General features: G+C 49.7%; 4 protein-coding genes across 4 annotated transcripts; 3 read left to right on the top strand and 1 right to left on the bottom strand.

Annotated features, from left to right (window-relative positions):
- Positions 1 to 6,667: 6,667 nt before the first annotated feature.
- FSUBG_6790 (uncharacterized protein) lies at positions 6,668 to 8,599 on the top strand (the record flags this gene model as incomplete). Its single annotated transcript, XM_036685026.1, has 3 exons — positions 6,668 to 7,017; positions 7,063 to 7,274; positions 7,323 to 8,599. 3 exons carry the CDS (start codon positions 6,668 to 6,670, stop codon positions 8,597 to 8,599), a joined length of 1,839 nt encoding a protein of 612 aa, XP_036537642.1.
- Positions 8,600 to 10,751: 2,152 nt separating this feature from the next.
- FSUBG_6789 (phospholipid-translocating ATPase) lies at positions 10,752 to 15,419 on the top strand (the record flags this gene model as incomplete). The annotated part of the gene is made up of 2 exons (XM_036685024.1): positions 10,752 to 14,956; positions 15,002 to 15,419. The coding sequence occupies 2 exons, from the start codon at positions 10,752 to 10,754 to the stop codon at positions 15,417 to 15,419; spliced, it is 4,623 nt and encodes a 1,540-aa protein (XP_036537641.1).
- Positions 15,420 to 16,458: 1,039 nt separating this feature from the next.
- On the bottom strand, positions 16,459 to 17,220 carry FSUBG_6788 (vesicle-associated membrane 7; the record flags this gene model as incomplete). The annotated part of the gene is made up of 2 exons (XM_036685023.1): positions 16,459 to 17,134; positions 17,183 to 17,220. The coding sequence occupies 2 exons, from the start codon at positions 17,218 to 17,220 to the stop codon at positions 16,459 to 16,461; spliced, it is 714 nt and encodes a 237-aa protein (XP_036537640.1).
- Positions 17,221 to 17,953: 733 nt separating this feature from the next.
- On the top strand, positions 17,954 to 19,942 carry FSUBG_6787 (ATP dependent RNA helicase; the record flags this gene model as incomplete). Its single annotated transcript, XM_036685022.1, has 1 exon — positions 17,954 to 19,942. One exon carries the CDS (start codon positions 17,954 to 17,956, stop codon positions 19,940 to 19,942), a length of 1,989 nt encoding a protein of 662 aa, XP_036537639.1.
- Positions 19,943 to 20,073: the final 131 nt, after the last annotated feature.

The raw sequence follows: 20,073 nt of genomic DNA, 5'->3' as shown, positions 1-20,073 counted from the left end.
TCAAGGCATCGACATAGCACGGCTCGCTTACCGTGCCGTTGCACCATGGTCACATCGTACAACTCAGATCGTGATCCACGGACCGGGTCTTACGTAGTACATATCCAATGCTGGCGAGACCCTTTGGCTGGTATGTATGAGACCCAAGTCTCATGGCATCGACAAGCTCCATGATATTGGTAACCCAAAGTCCAGACACGCCTCGGTCCATTTAATGGTCTGTACAAACTCACTGACAGTGGTAACACTGAGTTGAAGAGTCAAAGTATGTTGCAGTCTCAATCCCACACGACTTTCTAGCAAACACACGTCTCCCAATTTAGACAATATGCAACGCATCGTGGCCGCTCAACCTTGTGCTTTTCTGGTAAAGTTTTTGTAGATCGGCATGGATCGTGACATCCAGATCACCGGACTCAACACCGCGGTGACATGCTCAATAGCTCATGCAAGGGAGAGGTTCTGAGATTCTTCCAAAAGTCGCGGGCGTCGACTAACATGTCATAGCTTGTTGTTAGTAAGTAAACTTGTCCCCTATCTTAAATCGACCGCTTGAATTGACGTGACTCGACTCATGGAGTTGACGATCGACTAAACGGGGTCAGAGTCCAATTGAGGCCGGAAAGAAGCGACCCCGGGTCCAAGGGTCCACCGGTGATGTTGGTTAAGCCAGATTGAGACTGCGGTTGAGTCAATAGTGAATCCCCTGAGATGCCATGATAGACGACGTCAAAGATCTCAGACGCCTCATTCTGTTAGTCTGGTCCGTCCCACTACCCTTGTTTGGCGCATGTTGACCAAACAGGGGAGCGACTCACGTTTCAGCGCGTCTTGCTAGGTAGAAGCGTAAACGTGCTCAGCCGGGGCTTCAGCTGTCCTTCATAGCGGTGCAGCTGAAGGGCATCCGGCATGATGCTGAGAGCCCCATACCGGTTAGTTAGCATGAGCCGCCAAGCTTGGCATGTTACCAACAGCGTCTGAGAATTCGTATCATTGCCATGCCATGTCTGGACAAGTTATTCTTAGGATCTAGGGAGGCTCATAAGGGAGATATCTCCTGAGTGGTGCATGCCAACTCTGCAACAGATGGCGAGGACTGAAATCAAGTGGTCAGCAAACGCGCTCGACGGGCTGCCATCCCCGCCATGGATATGCATATCGTCCCCAGTATGGACTTTGCCGCCATTGGTAGGATTCGTGATTCGTCATGCAGGTTGTCGGTTGGACTTTTCGGATTTGGTCAGAGGATTGATAAGTCAGGTTAACTGCGGCCATGGGTCGGCCATACTCGATCGACAGTAGGGTTCGTCGAACGGTGCTCATTCTTGTCTGTGCTTTCTGACCTCAGAAGCTGGGAGTACGAGAGCAAAGGTCTCTGGTGATGAGGTGAGACGAATAAATATAGCAATGGGTTCTTTCGTGGTGCAATTGGTTCAATTGTTCATCAAGAATCCTCAAGCTATTTCGTGGTGTTGTTGTCGAATGCAAATCCACCAACCACAAGCTCTCATGATATTCCAGCATTTATGCAAGCGCAAGCACATATCAGTGGGCACCGACTGCGAGTCTCATGGCTGCATGCTCTCAGCTTTGCTTGGTGAACACAATTGCCTTCCTACTTGCCCAGAGCTCAAAGAAAAAGAGGGCGAGTTTCTTAGGGCGACTGACCCCCTAGTCTTGATCGGGTGAGGTAAAACTCCAACACTGGTGGACCCAATGGCATGTGGCCGCCTGACGGAGACATGGCTCAACGCTGGTTGGCTCTGTGTAATGCTGATCCTGCAAGGTACCATGCCCCAGATGCACCTCCAGGGGTCTAAGTCAGGGGTAACGGTGCCAAAACTGGTAAGCACCAAGCTGACGATGAAAACAATTCGACATGCATCTTGTGTTTTCTGATCTATCATGTCGGATCTTTTATGTCACTCCGGACGCGCCCGGGAAAAGACTCGGATCCGGCAAAAGCAAAGAATCAATGCCTCTGAAGCACCATTTTCCTGTCATCCATCAAAGTATGTTGTGTGTGTCTATGCTTCATGCTTACTGTACTCCGTAGTAAGGGCGAGACTTTTCGTATCACAGCCACAACCGTTGAGGCTTTGTTATAGTTGCAAAGACCAGAGCCAGATGGCGGTGGCCGTAGGACCGTTCATCGCTGAAGCCGGTAGTCTCTGAATAGTTCATTCTGCTTCCCTTCAATACCCTATTCATTCTTAGTCAAGTCGGAACAATATGGTAGACGCTAAAGTTGCCAAGGCGCGACCGACCTTTGGCCCCAACGTCAGGCTGATTTTGCTTGAACAAGCGTCGATCGCAAGTGTTTCGCACAAGAGAACGACGAGAAAAGGGGTCAGAGGAAACATCACACAGTAAGCCGTGTTGTGGCCCACCAGATGACGATGGATTGAACTACTGCAGGAACAGGGTCTCAGCATACACACCTCTCACAACAGATCCCGAACATGCAAGTCTTTCACGCCAACGAGACATGCCGTGGCGTGGTGGCATTGCTGTGGTACGATCCTTCGCTGGAGCGTTTGATGCAGGTACGAGTACAGTTCAGGAAATCCGTGTCATGCTTGAAGCTGCCGACGATATCGGAGGCTTATTTCTGAAACCAAAGGCAGAGTTTATGACAATAAACCTGACGTCGAAAATTGTACCTTGTTTTGCAAAAAGGTTCTTCGAAAAGAGCCAATGGACCCAAAGATTCCGCAGAGAATGTCATCGCGTTCCCCTTTTTGGATCACCCCTGCAATTGTTGACATGGGAGTTGTCGGAACACGGACCCAGCAGATCTGACGAGATTGTCAAAGAAGAATGAGTCAGGCACAAGATGTGACTAGCATAAATCAGCATCTTGATGGGAATTGAAGATGCAATTGTTCCAACAATTTTCATAACTAATAAATAACGAAAAGAAGCAATGACCCAAAACCATGGGTTATGTTTCCCGATTCTCGAAACCAATTGTGGATCAAGGGAAGGGTCAATGGCCACTTACCATTCATCAAATGCAACCAAAAATTGCCAGCATCAGGGAAGATATCGCATCTTCTCAGAAGCAATGCGGAGAACCGATAGAACCCCCAGAGAAGTGCGACAGTGAAATCCATTGGAAATATATTTGTCGAGTAATTGAAGGGAACCCATACTGCCCTTATCCTCGTAATGGAGTGCTATTACTAAAGGCCAAGTTAATACTGGCCTCCCAACTGGACTGACGGCACGGATTTTCGGCGACAGTCATGCGTACCGGTACCATTCGTCAATTGAAGACATGACGTCAAATGTAGTACAGTACCAGGGCGGTTTGAAGGTGCGAGATTGAGATATGTGGCTGAAGGTACAGAAATCTCCTGAAGTTGTGGATTTGTTGTTCGCAACCGAGGGAAGGGTGGAAACACGTGCCATATGTTTGATCTTCGCATTGCTCACTCGTCTCCTTTCGGTAAAAGTTTGGGATATTCACATCGAGGACAGAATTCAGGACTTGAAGAACGTTAGGACTGACAGACAGACCAGCAGGGGCCTGTTCGAGACGCCAATTGCCTGCTACCAGTCATCATGCAGTCATTGGGCCAGTTCGAAATCTTGCGGGATGATAAACCGATGGTCCGGGAACTTGACATTTGTTCTGGCTGAGTCTTCCGGCTGCCATGTTGCGGGTCTGATGATCAGCATCCGTCATGACAAGTGCTTCCGACCATCAAGCGCGTCATGTCGTATTGGTTCCTGTAACCTTGACAAACAGGTTCGTCCGGTCTGATTCGAGCTGACTTGACCAATATCAATCTTGGTATTGAGTAGAGCAACATGATTTGATAACGTCATGTAAAACTTGGTAGAATCGAGATGGTCAAAAGCAGTGTGGCGCCAGCTGAAGCTATCTGGTGACGCCTTCCCTCCTCGTCAGACAACGGTTCGATAGGGTAAGACCGGACCGTTTCTCGGTTGCCTGTTTTGGCAGGAAGAGCTAACGTCAGGAATGGCGGCCAATAAGGAGTCAAGTTATGGAGGGCACAGCACCCTTTTACCGCTCCGTCTTGGGGGCCGTTTACCTGTCGTCCCCTAAAACGAACCCACTGTTTTCATTGGCGCGTACCTTGCATTAGTGTGCATAGAGGAATGATCCAATAAACTCTGCATATCTGCAAAACGCACCTCTATGAAAAGCTTCATCTCTGCACAACTTCACCCAAAGAGCCCACCTCAGCAGGGACCTTGCCCCTGATGCAGGTACCGTGCCCTACCGATGCTACCCAACGGAGGAATAGACAAACTCTCGTTGACGCTTCAACTCCACTCCCGTACTTCCGACCATTCAAACTGTGCGTTTATTCAGGTCCTCGCCGCGTCCTTGCGCCTGGTCTTGGCCGTGACTTTTTGTGTATCCGTCCGTTTACTGCAGCCGTCAGCCACATAGAATTCTTTGTTGCATGATGGATACCCTGGTCTGATGTCTGGGACCAGAACGCCGATCGCCTCTCACGATGCCAGTGCCAGTGTCAGACGGATCGAATTTGACACAGACTCAGAGTAGCGAAGCCAATGTGACATGGCAAAAACAGGATGAACTCAAGAGAAGCAAAAATAATTAGAGGCTCATGATTATTGACAGTTGATCACACGTCATGGAAGCTGAAGCACAAAGAAAACGCACAGGTAAAGATGCCGACCACCAGAGCTAACTCTTCCCCAAGAGCGGCAGTCTCGCGGGGCCCCTGGATGCTGATCCAGGGTTTGAACCACAAGTTCTACTCCTTCCACACTTGCCAATTGTGGCATGTCTATTCCTTCAGGCTCACGGTGGATGTCACCCAACCCAGGGACGGCACTGATTTAGCATATCTTGGAACTATCTGACGGACCGAAGTCCGGACAAGTCTTGGCCAAGAGACAATTGATACGAAGAGAAATCGAACCGGTCACGACCGCTGGATGAATGGACTGTCTTTGTTCTGTGCGTTGGGGAGCTGGGATGTTTGTGGTGGTGTCGGATGTGGACTCCCAGCACGGCTTGAGTGGGTGTGCACGCCAGTGGTTCTCGTCAGTCACTCGTCAGTGGTTCGTTGGCAAAATCTTCGTGCAGTTTTGGCCCGCTATGGCCTGCTTTGCTACTCGCCAACAGGCCCCTCCCTCGTACACATTGTGCGGGTTGGATGTGACACGGTTGGCTTTTTCCACAAGGAAGGGCCTGTCCGATGCTGAGAATCAGATGTGATGGACGAACAAGGACGAGACAAATTCCTCATCTGGAAGAGATCGCTTATCTGGAGGTTACGCTGCTGACTTCAATTGCTGAACCAAGAGACAAGGCTGAAAAGGAGGCCAATTGTGAGTTACCTTTTGTGGCGACACGACGAGCTATTGCTAGCTGATCTCACAAGTTTTTGGTTAGTTTGTGCTAAGTTGGGCACATGCTGGCGTCGGGGCGTAACGTGTTTGAGGCCTTCGTTCTTGAAGGAAACTCACGAGTTGAGACGAGTCGGACTGGCTGACTTTGGGGGCAGCGGAACCAGGGGGTTAAAAAGAGAGGGACGATGACTGGCTAGGCTTGGGATCCATTGCTGGGCTCGGGCGACTTCAGGGCTGCAATGCATCAACCCCCTGTCGTCCTCACCAAGTGCAGACCAAACACGGCGGCGCTGTGGTTTGTAACGGTCCCGTCGCTGCCCCTTGGCGTGTTAAGCTGCTGTCTACCCTCCAGGCCTCCACCGAAGCGCATCACGCCCGCCCAGTCAGGAGACGGAGGTACCTGGGGCTAGGTAACTCTGTCAAGCCACTGCTCAGGTACCCGCACCTCTGTCTTTGACGCCAGGATACATTGAGTCGAGGTTCCATCCTTTTTCCCTTTTCCCAGTTTCTGAGCGTTTTAGCACCGCGCCGTGTCCCCACACTACCAGCTATTGGTGGTACCTTGGTCTGAGTCCTGTACCTTTTCTCCGATCGAGGTGCCCGCCCGTGGAGGGGACGGCAGCAAGAGTTGCAGGCAAAGGTGCAGGACTAGCCACTAGGTACAGACAGGTAGGCCTCTAGACTCTGTCGGCAACGGCTCTTTTCCTTTGAAGACTTCCCCCCCATCCCCGTCCCCGTGCCCCGTCCGTTTCTCTTTTCCATCTTGCATCGCCAGTCCACACTCCTTGTGACCGCTTCTTCCGCTTCTTCTCCCTCGTCTTTTTGTTCATTCTTTTCTTTCCTTAAGTCACTCTCTTGAATTATTCAACCTTCAAGCCAATCTTCGGTTCCCGTCACTCTTTCCGGGTCCGTTCCTTTCTTTAGGCTCTACCAAGCTCAAACAGCTCTTACACCAGGATCGTTCCCACGTCCACAACGTTTTTAAAACGCCCAAAACCGTTCGAGACCGGCACATCCGCCATCACGATACTTTATTCTTACCTCCTTTTTTCTGTTCTGCAGATCAAGGATCACACTCTTTATTTGAACTGACTACCGAATTAACCGTCATTCACTACGCTCCTTTACCGACTCGTCGATTCTGGCACCGCCGTCTTTTCTGTCTGATAATCCAGCTCACTTGAACGCGTCTGCATCAAGTATAATCGACGACAACCGCTTCACAGCATCCGATTTCGACCAGTCTCATTTTATTTTTATAATTTCAACCTGCATCTAGTGATCGCATCTCGCGATCTACTTTTTAGCAATGGCCACGGAGATTGAACACCCCATGGCCTTGGGCAATGTCCCCGAGGTCACCACACCCAACTCAACATCTTCACCATCTGTCCCGACCCCTGTCTCAGCCTCCATGAAAAAAGAGACACCATCTCCCTCTGCCTCAGCCGCCAACAATGCTTCACGACGACCTCCCCGCAAGAGCACTCTCACTCAACAGCAAAAGAACCAGAAGCGACAGCGTGCTACACAAGACCAATTGACAACATTGGAGATGGAATTCAACAACAACCCCACACCCACTGCCACCGTCCGTGAGAGAATCGCCGAGGAAATCAACATGACCGAAAGGTCTGTTCAGATTTGGTTCCAGAACAGGTATGTGAGAGAATGAGACTTGTAGAATTTCGCTGACAGCAGTAGACGAGCTAAGATTAAGCTGCTGGCCAAGAAGAGCCTGGAGACTGGTGAAGACATTGACTCAATTCCCGAGTCGATGCGAGCTTATCTCGCTATGCAGGCCATGGAATCTGGCAAGGGTCTCGGCGGAAGTTATCTCGGCCGTACTGGACTGCTCCCCTTTGGTCATGGCAACATGATGCTCGGTGGCGACCAGGGAGGTCAGGGTAAAGTTTGTGAGTACTTCGACCCGTCACGTCAACGGTGTATTAACTGAACAGCAGTGATCCATCATCTTACCTGCCGATCCCTCAGCATTGGAAAGTGGACTCGAGTTGGACAAAACACGATGGATCTCATCATTTTCTACTCACCCGACAAGTGCACCATGACCTACTACATCAACAACGAGCAGGCCGGATACAAGATCGAGTATCCTTTCTCTTCCATCAAGAACATCTTCCTCGAGAATGGCGAAGGAGACCCAACCAAGCTTGGAGGGATTGTCATTGAGTTGAACAGGCCCCCCAACTTTTTCATGGACTCTTCTCCCACCACCAACGGATTCTTCCAGTGTGGTGATTTCACAGAGGATCTTCAGGCTACCCAATGCTTGGTTCACCACCTCGGTGGAAACCCCAAGGTTCTCAGTGGCCAGCTCGCCAAGTTGGTTTCTCTCGAGTCCTTCATGAACCGTCACAACCCTCACCCCTACAACGACCCTCACGTCCTCTCCGTCTCGGCTCCTGTCTCCCCGACCGCCCGACCCTCATCTCAGCCCAGCTTTCAACCTCATGTCGGCATGTACCAGGAGCAGTGGGGTATCCACCAGATGCACTCTGGCATGCGTCCTGGACCTGGCCACAAGCGTCAACGTTCGCGATCAGTTCCTGGACCTGTTGATTTCGCCATGTTCCAGAACCAGCCGATGCCTTCCTTCTACATCCAACCCCCTGGAGAGATGCCTCCTCCTCCCCAGCACAACCCTCACATCTTTGCGCCTATTCCTCAGCCTCCTGGAAACAACATGGCTCCTAATCTGCGCATTGATACACAGGCAGGATTTGGCCTCGACATGCGTCAATATCCCATGTCTGCCACCACTGCTTCTCCTGCCGAGTTTCCTCCCAGCCCAGGCTTCTTCCCCCCTGGTCCCGAGGTTCCTCAGTCAAGCTACAACACACCTTATAGCAATGGTTTCCTGTCGCCAATGGTTAACCCCGACACAGGCGTTCCCACTTCTGTTTCTCCTCTTCCATTCAACAGCCATGGCGAGCCTTCCATCCTGGAGCAATCGCCTCCCATGTCAATGATGGGCCGCCCTGGGTCAGCTGACATGTATCCCATGAACGACGGATCTTGTGCTGTTTCGGAGGATGGAACGAGCCTGAATGAGATGTACTCTAAGCACACCATTAACCTGCCCATGCACACGACCTCGCCTGGTTTCGTGCAACACCAACAAGCAGACCTCGACATGGATCAGCTTGTGCAGTTTGACGCAGTTGACCCGTCAAGCCTATCCCCCGAGGCAATGCCCCAAGCTCACCAAGGAAACTAAAAGAGTATAGGGCGGGTTCAGGTGTTGGCGGTGTTTTGTAGTATGTCAATCATACCAGGGCGTTTGGGCAAATTATACCATTGGGATTTCATTTTCTTGTTTTCCGCCAGCTTCATATAGGCGACTTTCCTTGTCATCTTCTCAATTCTACCAAACCAGTCTTGATACCGATGGTGTCAGTTTGGTCGATTCTCCCCACTACGGCCATGAATGAACTTGCATGACGATACACTTCTTTGACATCGGTCATGTATGTCGGGCACAACACAGCGATCGTATAACCTTTCCCGCGTTGAAGTACTTTCATTTTAAATCTTTTACCGCGACTTGTTTATTCCTTGGGTGGTCTCGTTCAACACTTTACAACCGACGACCTTGTCATTCGGCTTCATTTTCCATGAGCAGCGTTGCCTGACCACCGCACGCTGCCTTGGACTTAATCTGCATACACCTTGTTTTTGTAAAAGCACACATGATGGTGTTTAATATTTCGATAGCTTGTTTTCTTTGTATCACGTCGAAAGTTGGGGAGAAGCCCCGGCGGCTTTTGTTGTGTTGATTATTCTAATGGTGGGCTTTGGGATACTTTTCTTTGTCTGTTTTGTGCTTTGAGGCACATTGGAGTTTATGAGCAGCTGGATTGCTGTCCTCGGTAGGCGTCATTTGAGACGTATACTTCAAGGGAAGCCTACAGTTGGACACGAAGGCATGGGTATTTTTATAGGGTGGAATCGCCGAATAAAATGGGGTTATGTTCACTGAGTTTACCTGTGTGATTGACTTTTGTGATTGTGTGACGAAGCATGAGGCGCTTAGTGACAGGCTGTGTGAGTTGTAATTCCAGAGACGGATGATTCGGAGGTAGGATCGTTGTGAGAGACTGTTACAAGGCGCAGTCTTGGGTGACATGAACGGACTCCGAGGGGACCGTGAGAGGAGAGATCAGCATGGCTGAGTATCTGACAGGTTGGACAAGAAAGGTGCAGATGTGATTCAAAGGGGAGGACTTTTATATAAATAAGCAGTGCAATAGATCGTCTTAATTACCACATTTATCAAACAGAGTATGTCCCATATTGATGAGGTGCCAAGATGGATGGATTCATGGTTGGTCAATGTCTTATAACCCAGGTCGTGACGCGGCTCACTCGGAAGAAGTGGGAGTAACAGCGGACCGTGTAAGAGAATTGTACCACTAGGGCTGAGCCGCGTATCCTCGAGTACGCAAATAAATATTCGAGTCTTTATGTCCACCCGCTTTATCTTCTCCTCACTGTCTTCATACAAACGCTGCGGATTGAGCTGCGTATATATATCGAGGCGCAGTAAGAGTTGATTGGACTTGTGTTGCACGTGCGATAAGTGTTGGTCAGCCGTTAAAGACAAGAATAGACTAAGTTAATCTGGGGTCTGCTTTAAATAAGTCACTCAGTGTTATTTCCCCAGGTCTTCAATCCCCAGTGTTTTTAGGTGAAACGGATTCAATGCATGAGCTTATTTTGTCGCCAGATGAGATGGCTTGATTTAAGCTACAGTTAGCGACTTGGCTGGAATTAACGATGCCAATCAGGCCGAGCTTGTACGACGCAAGGTCTGTTACAGTACCTGCGGGCTGCGAGGATTTCGAGTGATGATAAGTGCAATGCTGCGCCTCAATACACCTCGTCATGCTTGCAAAGTTAATTCGTGAGGGGAGCATCAAGACACGACGAGGTTCCGAAGATCCGGATGGGATGAATTGTTAGTGAAGGATAGCAGAAACTATAGTGAATTAATGTGTGATAACGCTTTGTATGCGGAGATTGAAGGATTACGAATGGTAGGCGTAGCTTGACTTACAGAACCATTCATCCTTGGCTTGGAGTAAAGGCCGCTTCGGGCTGTATACGATCCCCGTCAACCCAGCCCAGCCCGCCAGCCCAGCCAGCCTAATAACTCAATTCTGACAAAACATCCACCTTCTCCAACTCCTCCGCAAGTTGTCTTATTCTCTCGTTTTCTTTCTTCTCTCCTGTATTACACCAGAACCCTTTCTTAGGTTATCGTCTCGTTTCATTACCGCTCCAATCTAACTAAACCCGGCGCGTCCCCACGAGCACTCCACAGCTCCAACGTTTATTCCAGATGCTACCGCCGATTCAACGGCCTTAACATGGCTCCTCCATACCCCGGCGATAATAGCGGGCGACGTCCTTCGCAACCGAGAAATGACACCGATGGTGAAATAGCTCGTGATCTTGCTGCTCTCGATGAGCGATATCCTCGAACTTCGACCAATTTCTCGAGACCACGGAATACAGGCCGCTCTTACACAGACCCCAACAATGATCACCAGCGACGATCTTCCGCCGATGATACAAATGTGAGATCCGGATCGAGGTCCAGAACTAGACGACCCGATGATGGTTCTCGTCTGCAAGCGAGCGGTCCTCGCGAATTGCGATCGATTCCTTCGCGGACGGAATTGTCAACCTCCCAACCTCCCGATTCTGCGGACCGAACCGATAAGGAATTGACTTCGCCAGTTGACAAGACCAGTTTTGGGTTCGGCGGAAACGGTACCAAATCCTCAGTGCGCGCCGATATTAAGAAATATCTTCGAGAAAGACGACAGCGGAGAATTGGACCTGGCGCAAAACCAACATGGAAAGATCGCACCAAAAAACAGCTTGAAGAGTTCCACCAAAAGGTCATTCTCGAGACAATTCTTCGCCAAAAACCCCTCGAACCTTTACCCGATGGCCGTCATATTCCTCTCAATCCACCGCAGCGGGGTGCCAGTCGTCTTATTGACGAGCGTGCAGGAAAACCATACTGCAGCAATTTCATCCGATCAAGTCGTTATACTATCTACGATTTCTTCCTGAAACAGCTCATCTTTCAGTTTAGCAAGCTTGGAAACTTTTACTTCCTTGTGGTTGGTACCATTCAGATGATTCCTGGTCTGAGTACTGTCGGAAAATGGACTACTATAGCACCGCTAGGCCTGTTCGTCGCATTCAGTATGGCCAAGGAAGGATGGGATGATTATCGGCGCTATCGACTTGATCGCTTGGAAAATCGAAGTGAGGCTTGGGTTTTGACGGATCGAACTGCGGAAAAAGGCCGTGTCAGACACGCTGAGAAAATTAGGAGAAAAAAGGAAAAAGCGTCCGAGAGTGGTGAAGAGCACATGCTCGATGATCTCGAGTCAGGCACCACAGGTACCGCCAAAATAGGTGGAAAGGGAGATTGGACTTCGGTACAATGGCAGCATGTTCGTGTTGGCGATGTAATTCGTCTGCGCCGAGATGACCCTGTTCCTGCGGATGCTGTACTTTTGCATGCTACCGGTCCTAATGGCATTGCGTACATCGACACCATGGCTCTTGATGGTGAGACGAACCTCAAGAGTAAACAGGCCTGTCCTTTGCTCGCCGAGCGATGCAACACCCTCGAAGGACTCCGTGCGACACAGGCTACCGTCATCTCCGAAAACCCCAACATAGATCTTTACAGCTACGACGGTCGAGTAACTGTCGACGGCGAAACTTTACCACTGTCCATGAACAATGTCGTTTACCGTGGATCCACCCTCCGCAACACGGCTGAGGCCCTGGGTATCGTTGTGAACACAGGCGAGGAGTGCAAGATTCGGATGAATGCTAACAAGAATGTCCGTGCCAAGAAACCCGCTATGCAATCTGTTATCAACAGGATGATCATGGTCCAAATCTTCATTGTTCTCATGCTCACAATGGGTCTAACTATTGGTTACTACCTGTGGCGAGATCGAACTGAGGATTTCGCTTGGTATATCAAGCGATATGATGGCAGCTCTCCCCCTAGGAAGATCTATAATGCCACCGTCCCCTTTGATGAGATCTTCTTTGGGTACATCATCATGTTCAACACACTGATTCCCTTGTCGCTGTATATCAGTCTCGAAATCATCAAGCTGGGACAGCTATACTTGCTTCATGATGTGGACATGTACGATCCAATATCCGACACGCCCATGGTTGCGAATACGACCACTATCCTCGAGAATCTGGGTCAAGTCAGCTATGTCTTTTCTGACAAGACAGGTACTCTGACGGAAAACATCATGCGTTTTCGCAAAATGTCGGTCGCTGGCGTTGCTTGTCTGCATGACATGGATGTGCAGAGGGATCAAGAGGAGATGCGACGACGAATCGAAGAGTCGCAACGACCGAAAAAGGGCAAAAGCAAGGCAAGCTTTTCTGCGGCACAGAATACAGGCCATGTCAAGACTTTTGACGGAAGCGATGATACAAGTGGAAGCGGACCTCGACCAGAGCCTATCCGAACCATGTCGACAAGGTCTGCAAGCCATTGGCAATCCACAGTCAATACAGCTGAGAACGCCGACATGAAGACGGAAGACCTGCTGGACTACATTCAGAGAAAACCAAACACTGCTTTCTCACGAAAGGTAAAGCACTTTTTACTGTGTATTGCCCTTTGCCACACATGTCTTCCTGAAAAGACTGATGATGGCGACATCACGTTTCAAGCTGCTTCGCCTGATGAACTTGCTCTTGTTGAAGCTGCCAAAGATCTGGGATATCTGGTCATTGATCGGCCTGCACAAGCTATCAAGTTGGAGGCCCGGGATCCAGATGGTTCCCTGTACACCGAGACGTATCAGGTGCTGGATGTGATTGAGTTCAGCAGCAAGAGGAAGAGAATGTCGATCATCATTCGCATGCCTGATGGACGTATCTGCATCTTTTGTAAGGGAGCCGACAATGTCATCCAGCAGCGTTTGAAGTTGAGTAATCTCGCTGAAGAAGCTGCCAAGAATATCGGTCGTCGGGCAAGTCAGCGACGAGCATCTCGGCAGGATCAGGCTTTGCAGCGGATCAACTCTCAAAAGAGCGTCAGCCCTTATGGGAGCCCCTACGGAAGCCCTCGCAATAGCTTTGGTTTGTCCAGAGCTGAATCGTCCAATCGAGAAGGTCTTAGATTGAGCTTGGGACGACGTTCAACAGATCTGAAGCGTCTGTCACAACAGCTTGCCCGATCACCCCGCACTTCAACCGAGATGGTGAGCCCGCGACAGAGTCTTGCCCAAATGCCCTCATTCGACGATGCTGAGCGCAAGATTGACGAATCAATGGCTGCGAATGAAGGAGCCGTATTTGAGAAGTGCTTCCAGCACGTCGATGATTTCGCCAGCGAGGGTCTTCGAACTCTTCTGTATGCTTACCGCTACATTGACGAGGACGCTTATCGCACTTGGAAAGCAAAGTATAGAGAAGCTGAGACAAGCTTGGTCGATCGTCAGGAACGCATCGAAGCCGCTGGAGAGCTTATTGAGCAGAGGTTCGAGCTTGCCGGAGCGACGGCAATTGAAGACAAGCTTCAGGAGGGAGTCCCAGACACCATTGATAAGCTGCGCCGAGCCAACATCAAGGTCTGGATGCTTACGGGTGACAAGCGAGAGACGGCCATTAATATTGGTCATTCTGCTCGTGTGTGTAAACCTTGGTCGGAGATTTACGTTCTTGATGCGACTTTGGGCGAACTGAAAGAGACGATTACCGCGACTCTCAAGGATGTTAGCCGTGGTATGGTTCCGCATTCCGTTGCGGTTGTCGATGGACAGACACTCGCCAAGATCGACGAAGACGATGAGCTGTCTCTTCTCTTCTACGATCTTGTTGTACGTGTAGACTCTGTCATCTGCTGTCGAGCTTCGCCTTCACAAAAGGCAAACCTCGTGCGCTCGATTCGAAGATATGTGCCTAAGAGCATGACTCTGGCAATCGGAGACGGTGCGAATGATATCGGCATGATCCAGGCTTCTCATGTTGGCATTGGTATTTCTGGTCGCGAGGGTTTACAGGCTGCTCGCATCTCGGACTACTCAATTGCTCAATTCCGATTCCTTCAGAAGCTGCTTTTCGTTCATGGCCGGTGGAACTACATGAGGACCGGCAAGTATGTGCTTGCAACTTTCTGGAAGGAAGTCCTGTTCTTTATTGTACAAGCTCATTACCAACGCTACAACGGATACTCTGGCACGTCGCTGTACGAATCATGGAGTTTGACCGTGTTCAACAGTGCCTTTACGTCAATTCCTGTTATTCTTCTCGGCATTTTCGAGAAGGATCTTCGTGCGGAGACGCTGATGAAAGTGCCAGAATTGTACACCTTTGGACAGAGGAACCTCGGATTCAGATTCTCGCAGTACTTTGCGTGGATGTTTATGGGTGCTGCGGGGAGTTTTGTGATCTGGTATTTCACTTGGTGTGTTTACGACAAGATGTTCTATGATCGGGACAACAGTATATTTGCAATGGGTATGGTCAGTTTCACTGTTGCTGTTATTTTCATCAACATAAAGCTCTTGTAAGTTCTCTGATGTGCGTTGTTGAGCTGTACTAACTCTTGCAGGATTCTTGAAGTGCACACCAAAACTGTTGTTACCTTTTGTGGCTGTTTGATATCTGTCGCTGGCTGGTTCTTGTGGATGGTGGTTTTATCATACATCAAACCCAAGAGTTTTGGTCCGTATGTTGTTAGAGACGCCTTTATCGACAACTTTGGTCGCACACTACAATGGTGGACGCTTGTACTACTCGAGCTTGTTGTGCTCATTGTCATTGATCTGGTTGTTCAAGCTGTTCGACGAGTCTACTTCCCCGGAGACCAGGATCTGATGCAACGAATTGAGAAGGATGGCAATGTGGACAAAGTCTTTGGAGACGGCAAAGACGCTGAAGAAGGCGATGGTGAAGCAGAGAGGATTCTCTCCAACCAGCCAACGCCAGGTGTTGACAGGGAGAACCCAATGGAGCAATGGCGGGGATAAGGAGTTTCTTTTGTTAGGTCTTTTGTTGGGTATATCCATGGATGATCAAGGTGCGTTCACGGGAATGGCTGGACTACAGGCGCTGGAGTTGGGATGGGATCGGGAATAGGTCAATTATCGTGAGCGTTCGTATCACGTATTGGTGCATTATTATAGTGTATCGAATGAATGAATGAACGAATACCGCTATATTTCACATTACCAAGGCTTTGCTATCTCGATGCTGTACAGGGCTCCCCGCTTCGGTAAATGTCTCCCCGATTCCCCGGACTTATCAATTGGTCCTTGTTCAATGTTGCATGAGACACGCTACGGTGAGCTTCCGTCATCATCAATCCATTCCGAGTCTTCCATTCCGGCCGCTAGAATCAAGGATCGGTGTGATTACCGAAGCACGTGGAGAAAGATCAACAGTGACCTCGGCGCAAGGTAGGATATATACCGTGCCTCTTGAATACTGCATCCCCCAAATCCCAGAGAATGTGACAACTCATTGTCATTCAGTCCCTGTTTTATATTTATTCTCCATAAAAAATATCGAAATGGGCGCTGCTTGTCCTCCGGCGACACAACCACGGCCGCTGAAACCTGTTCCTTGCGCTTCTTCGCTACACCCGGCATTTTTCACAGACAGGTTCCGAAGAGCGCCGACTTCTTTGACTACGGGATCGGTTGCTAGTCCTGTGACGCTGGGATATGTCTATCAGGAAAGTGAAAGGAGAAAACCGAAGCTATGAGATCATAAACGGAGGATCGGAGACAAACCCGGCGATTTATCTACACATTCGGGTGATGACCCAGCGACAAAGGATGAGACGCCAAGTGTTTGGAGCGGCGGATTACGACACCTTTACACGATTACGACAACATTGAAAGACGGATCGATATTGGGGTATCAGTTTGATTGAAAAGAGGACTTTGTTGCATAATTATACCCTTTTGCCCGGGTTGTCCATCCCATCTGTTCGCCTAGGAAATACACATTTTCAACAAGAAGGAAATAATTAAAAGGAATGGCTCCTCGCCCACAAACCCTACCTTAACCAGACCCATTCTTGACAGCGATCACAATAGCCATGATGATGAGGAATACTACAAGTGCCAAGAGTGCCATGAGCTTGACGTTCTTCCACCACATCTTGCGCTTGAGGCCACGACTGCGCACGCGGAACTCACGTGCGCTACCGCCGAGACGGTCCGTCTTGTCAACCAGTAAGTCCAGCCTCTCACCGCGCTCAAGAAGACTCTCAATGTTCTTGGTCATAATCCCCCTAACGTCGTCGATCTCGCGCTTGGCATTCCCGATGGCATCGTCGCGACCTCCGCTTGTAGTACCGTATTCAATCATAAGAGACTTGAGTTCCGAGTTGAACGATGCTGCGCCGTAGTTGGGCATGCCGGAGAAGTCAGTGCTCTCGGGAAATTGCTGCAGGAAGCGCTTGCGGATTTCAAAGAGATAACCGAATGGTACGCGACGGCCGAGGGACGAGTCGGCGATGACGAGGAATGTGAGACCGCCTGCGGAAGGGTAATCGCGATGTTCAGATGGAGATTCGGAGACATAGTGGATTTGGTGCTGGCCGTGGGTGTAGGTGAGCTTTTGAGGGTTTGTATGTTCGATCTTGGGGAGGATGAGAGAGGCGAGGGATGAGGTTTGGGAGGAGGCCGATGTTGTGCATTCTGAGAGAATCGTGGTATTGTGCGCGATACAGGAGCTGTAGATTGTTAGCTGCGTTTGTCAATATTGATGATGGTTGACTGACTAGAGTAGGGGAGTCGCAGGAGTCGATGACGATGCCATGACGGGCGAGTCTGCGTGCGAGTGCTGATAAAGTGATTGAGTGGTGTTGAAGATGAAGGCGATTCAAGATGAAGCCACGAGACGAGGTTGCAGAAAGATATGAGGCAAGGTAACCAAGATAGATAATCCAAGCCAAGTCAAGTCAGAGTCAAGTAACAAGTCTACAATGACGACTCTGGTCGCGGCCGTCTCATCGTCATTCCCCACTCTCATGCGAACCACGGAGGCCGGCGGAACGAATCTCCGTCTCATGGAATTTTTTGAGACGGGTTTTCAAATGATGGCAAGACTTGGTCGCATTCGCCATCGTGCAAAGACACGGTCATTTCACGATTATATTTTTCGTTTTCAAGGGGAGCATGTTTGGCTCACTCTTTGTGTTTTGATTATGAGTTTTTTACTCCGGGCTAGAGCTTTACGAACTCCTATTGTGCCGGTGACGAGAAGGACGATATCAACTTCACCAAGACTCTCAAGAGCGCCGGGTGCAGTTAAGAGGAAACATGGCCCGAACAAGGTTGAGGCCAGAAAGGCTGGGGTGAAGAAATCTGAATTTCCTCTGAAGCCAGTATGTTCTTGTTTTGTTATTTTCAGGGACGATACTTACTAATCTTAGGTGACCAAAACTGATGAGAAAAAAGATATGAAGAGAATGAGATTCGGCATGGACAAAAAGTCAAGTGGACGACATGGGATGTTCCGATCAACTGTTTTGATGAAATTTCAAGATGTCATGAAAAACGCTAGCAAATCAGCCGTGTCTGCTGCGGGTGTAGGAGAGGATGAGCTTCATCAACAGGCTTCCATGTTTATGACGGTGCTAGATTCGGCATTCGACATGGCCGAGCAGAACATCACCGACCGAGTCAAGAACCCCCTGTTCTGGAATCTCCGCGACGCTTTCATCTTGAAGGATATCAAGGGTCTCACAAACGAGATCCAGTACTCCTTCCAATCATTTCTCATTCGACAGCGCTTCTCGAAGGGCTTGGAGGAGAGCCACAAGCGCCTTTTGGACTTTCGGTTTCCTTATGAGTGGTTCCCCGCGACGAGAGCCATGCAGCGCACGATCCATGTTCATGTTGGACCGACAAATTCCGGAAAGACGTACAGAGCTCTGAAAGCGTTGGAGAATTCGAAGCGAGGAGTTTATGCGGGGCCGTTGCGTTTGCTAGCAAACGAGGTTTATCAGAGACTCAAGGCTAAGGGATTGCCGTGCGCGCTGTTGACGGGAGAGGAAGTTCGTTTGCCGGAAGATACGGATACGTTCTTCACGAGTTGTACGGTCGAGATGGTCCCCTTCAATGAGCGATATGATGTTGCTGTCATTGATGAGATTCAGATGCTGGCTGATCCGGATCGTGGCAGCGCTTGGACATCGGCGCTGTTGGGTGTTCAAGCGAAGGAGGTTCATCTTTGTGGTGAGGAGCGAACTGTGAGTCTGATTCAGAGCATATGCGCAGGTATCGGCGATAAGTGCATTGTGCATCGATATGACCGTCTAAGTCCTCTGGAAACCATGGACGATGCCCTAGACGGTGATTTCAGTCGTCTCGAAAAGGGAGATGCGGTTGTCGCATTCAGTCGTCTGAACTTGCACGCATTGAAACGAACAATCGAGAAGAAGACTGGACGACGATGTGCGATTATTTACGGATCTTTACCACCTGAAGTGCGTGTTCAGCAGGCAGCCCTCTTCAATGACCCCGACAACGATTACGACTTTATTGTTGCCAGTGACGCTATCGGCATGGGTCTGAACCTGGAGATTCGACGAGTTATTCTTGAAGCAGTCGCCAAATTTGACGGAAGCCATAACAGGATGCTCACGTACCCTGAGCTGAAGCAGATTGGTGGTCGAGCCGGACGATATCGAACTGTTCGCAACGCCGCCGAAGCTGGGAAAAATGCCGACGTCGCTGTTGAGGAGGAGAAAAAGGTTGGCTACGTCACAACAATGGATAGCCAAGATCTCCGGTCTGTTCATCGGGCTTTTGACGCCAAAGTCGATGATATCGATGCCGCGTACATTTCACCACCAGCTGCTGCTATCGAGCGCTTCTCAACATATTTTCCCAAGGGGACACCTCTATCGTTCATCCTCATGCGCATTCGAGAGCTAGCGTCTGTGAGCAAGCAGTACAGAATCCACATCTCTTCAGATAAGCTAGAGATTGCCGACCATATCCAGGACATCCCTCTGACGATCTATGATCGACTTTTGTTCACCAACTTGCCTGTGAATACACGAGCTCAGAACGCAATATCCGTTCTTCGAGCCCTCGCCAGGATTGTCGCTAACAGCGAAGACGGCACACTTCTTAGGATTAAAGAAATTCCTCTGGAGAACCTCGATATCGACTTCAAGACGTTCAAAGGCACGTCGATGGATTATCTCCACAGGCTTGAGTCACTACACGCTGCTATCAACCAGTATATCTGGCTATCCTACCGTTTCAGCGGCATGTTCCGCGATCAGAAGCTAGCGTTCCACGTCCGATCCCTCGTTGAGGAAAAGTTGATCGATACATTGGAGAGACTCGATTTCACAGAAACTGACCTCAAGGGCTTCCGATCGAGGAACAGAAAGGAAGCGCGCAAGACAACAACATCGCGTGAGGAACTGGGAGAAGCAGATCTTAAGGATCTGGAGCAGGAGTCGGATGAGACACCTATTGGAGATGAGCTGGACTGGAAGGCAGCTGCTCCGACGTCAGGATGATTGTATAGTACATGACATGACATATGAACGGCGTTGAACTGGGACTGTATAGAGACGGATTGGATGTGTAACTTTATTATTAGAGCAATGTATCACCACATTTGTACAATAGACGAAGCGCCATGGAATAT

This window comes from Fusarium subglutinans (assembly GCF_013396075.1).
Source record: "Fusarium subglutinans strain NRRL 66333 chromosome Unknown NRRL66333_c0000076, whole genome shotgun sequence".
Taxonomy (NCBI): domain Eukaryota; kingdom Fungi; phylum Ascomycota; class Sordariomycetes; order Hypocreales; family Nectriaceae; genus Fusarium; species Fusarium subglutinans.
The sequence above is the reverse complement of the archived record's forward strand: the minus strand, read 5'-3'. Positions and strand labels throughout refer to the sequence as shown.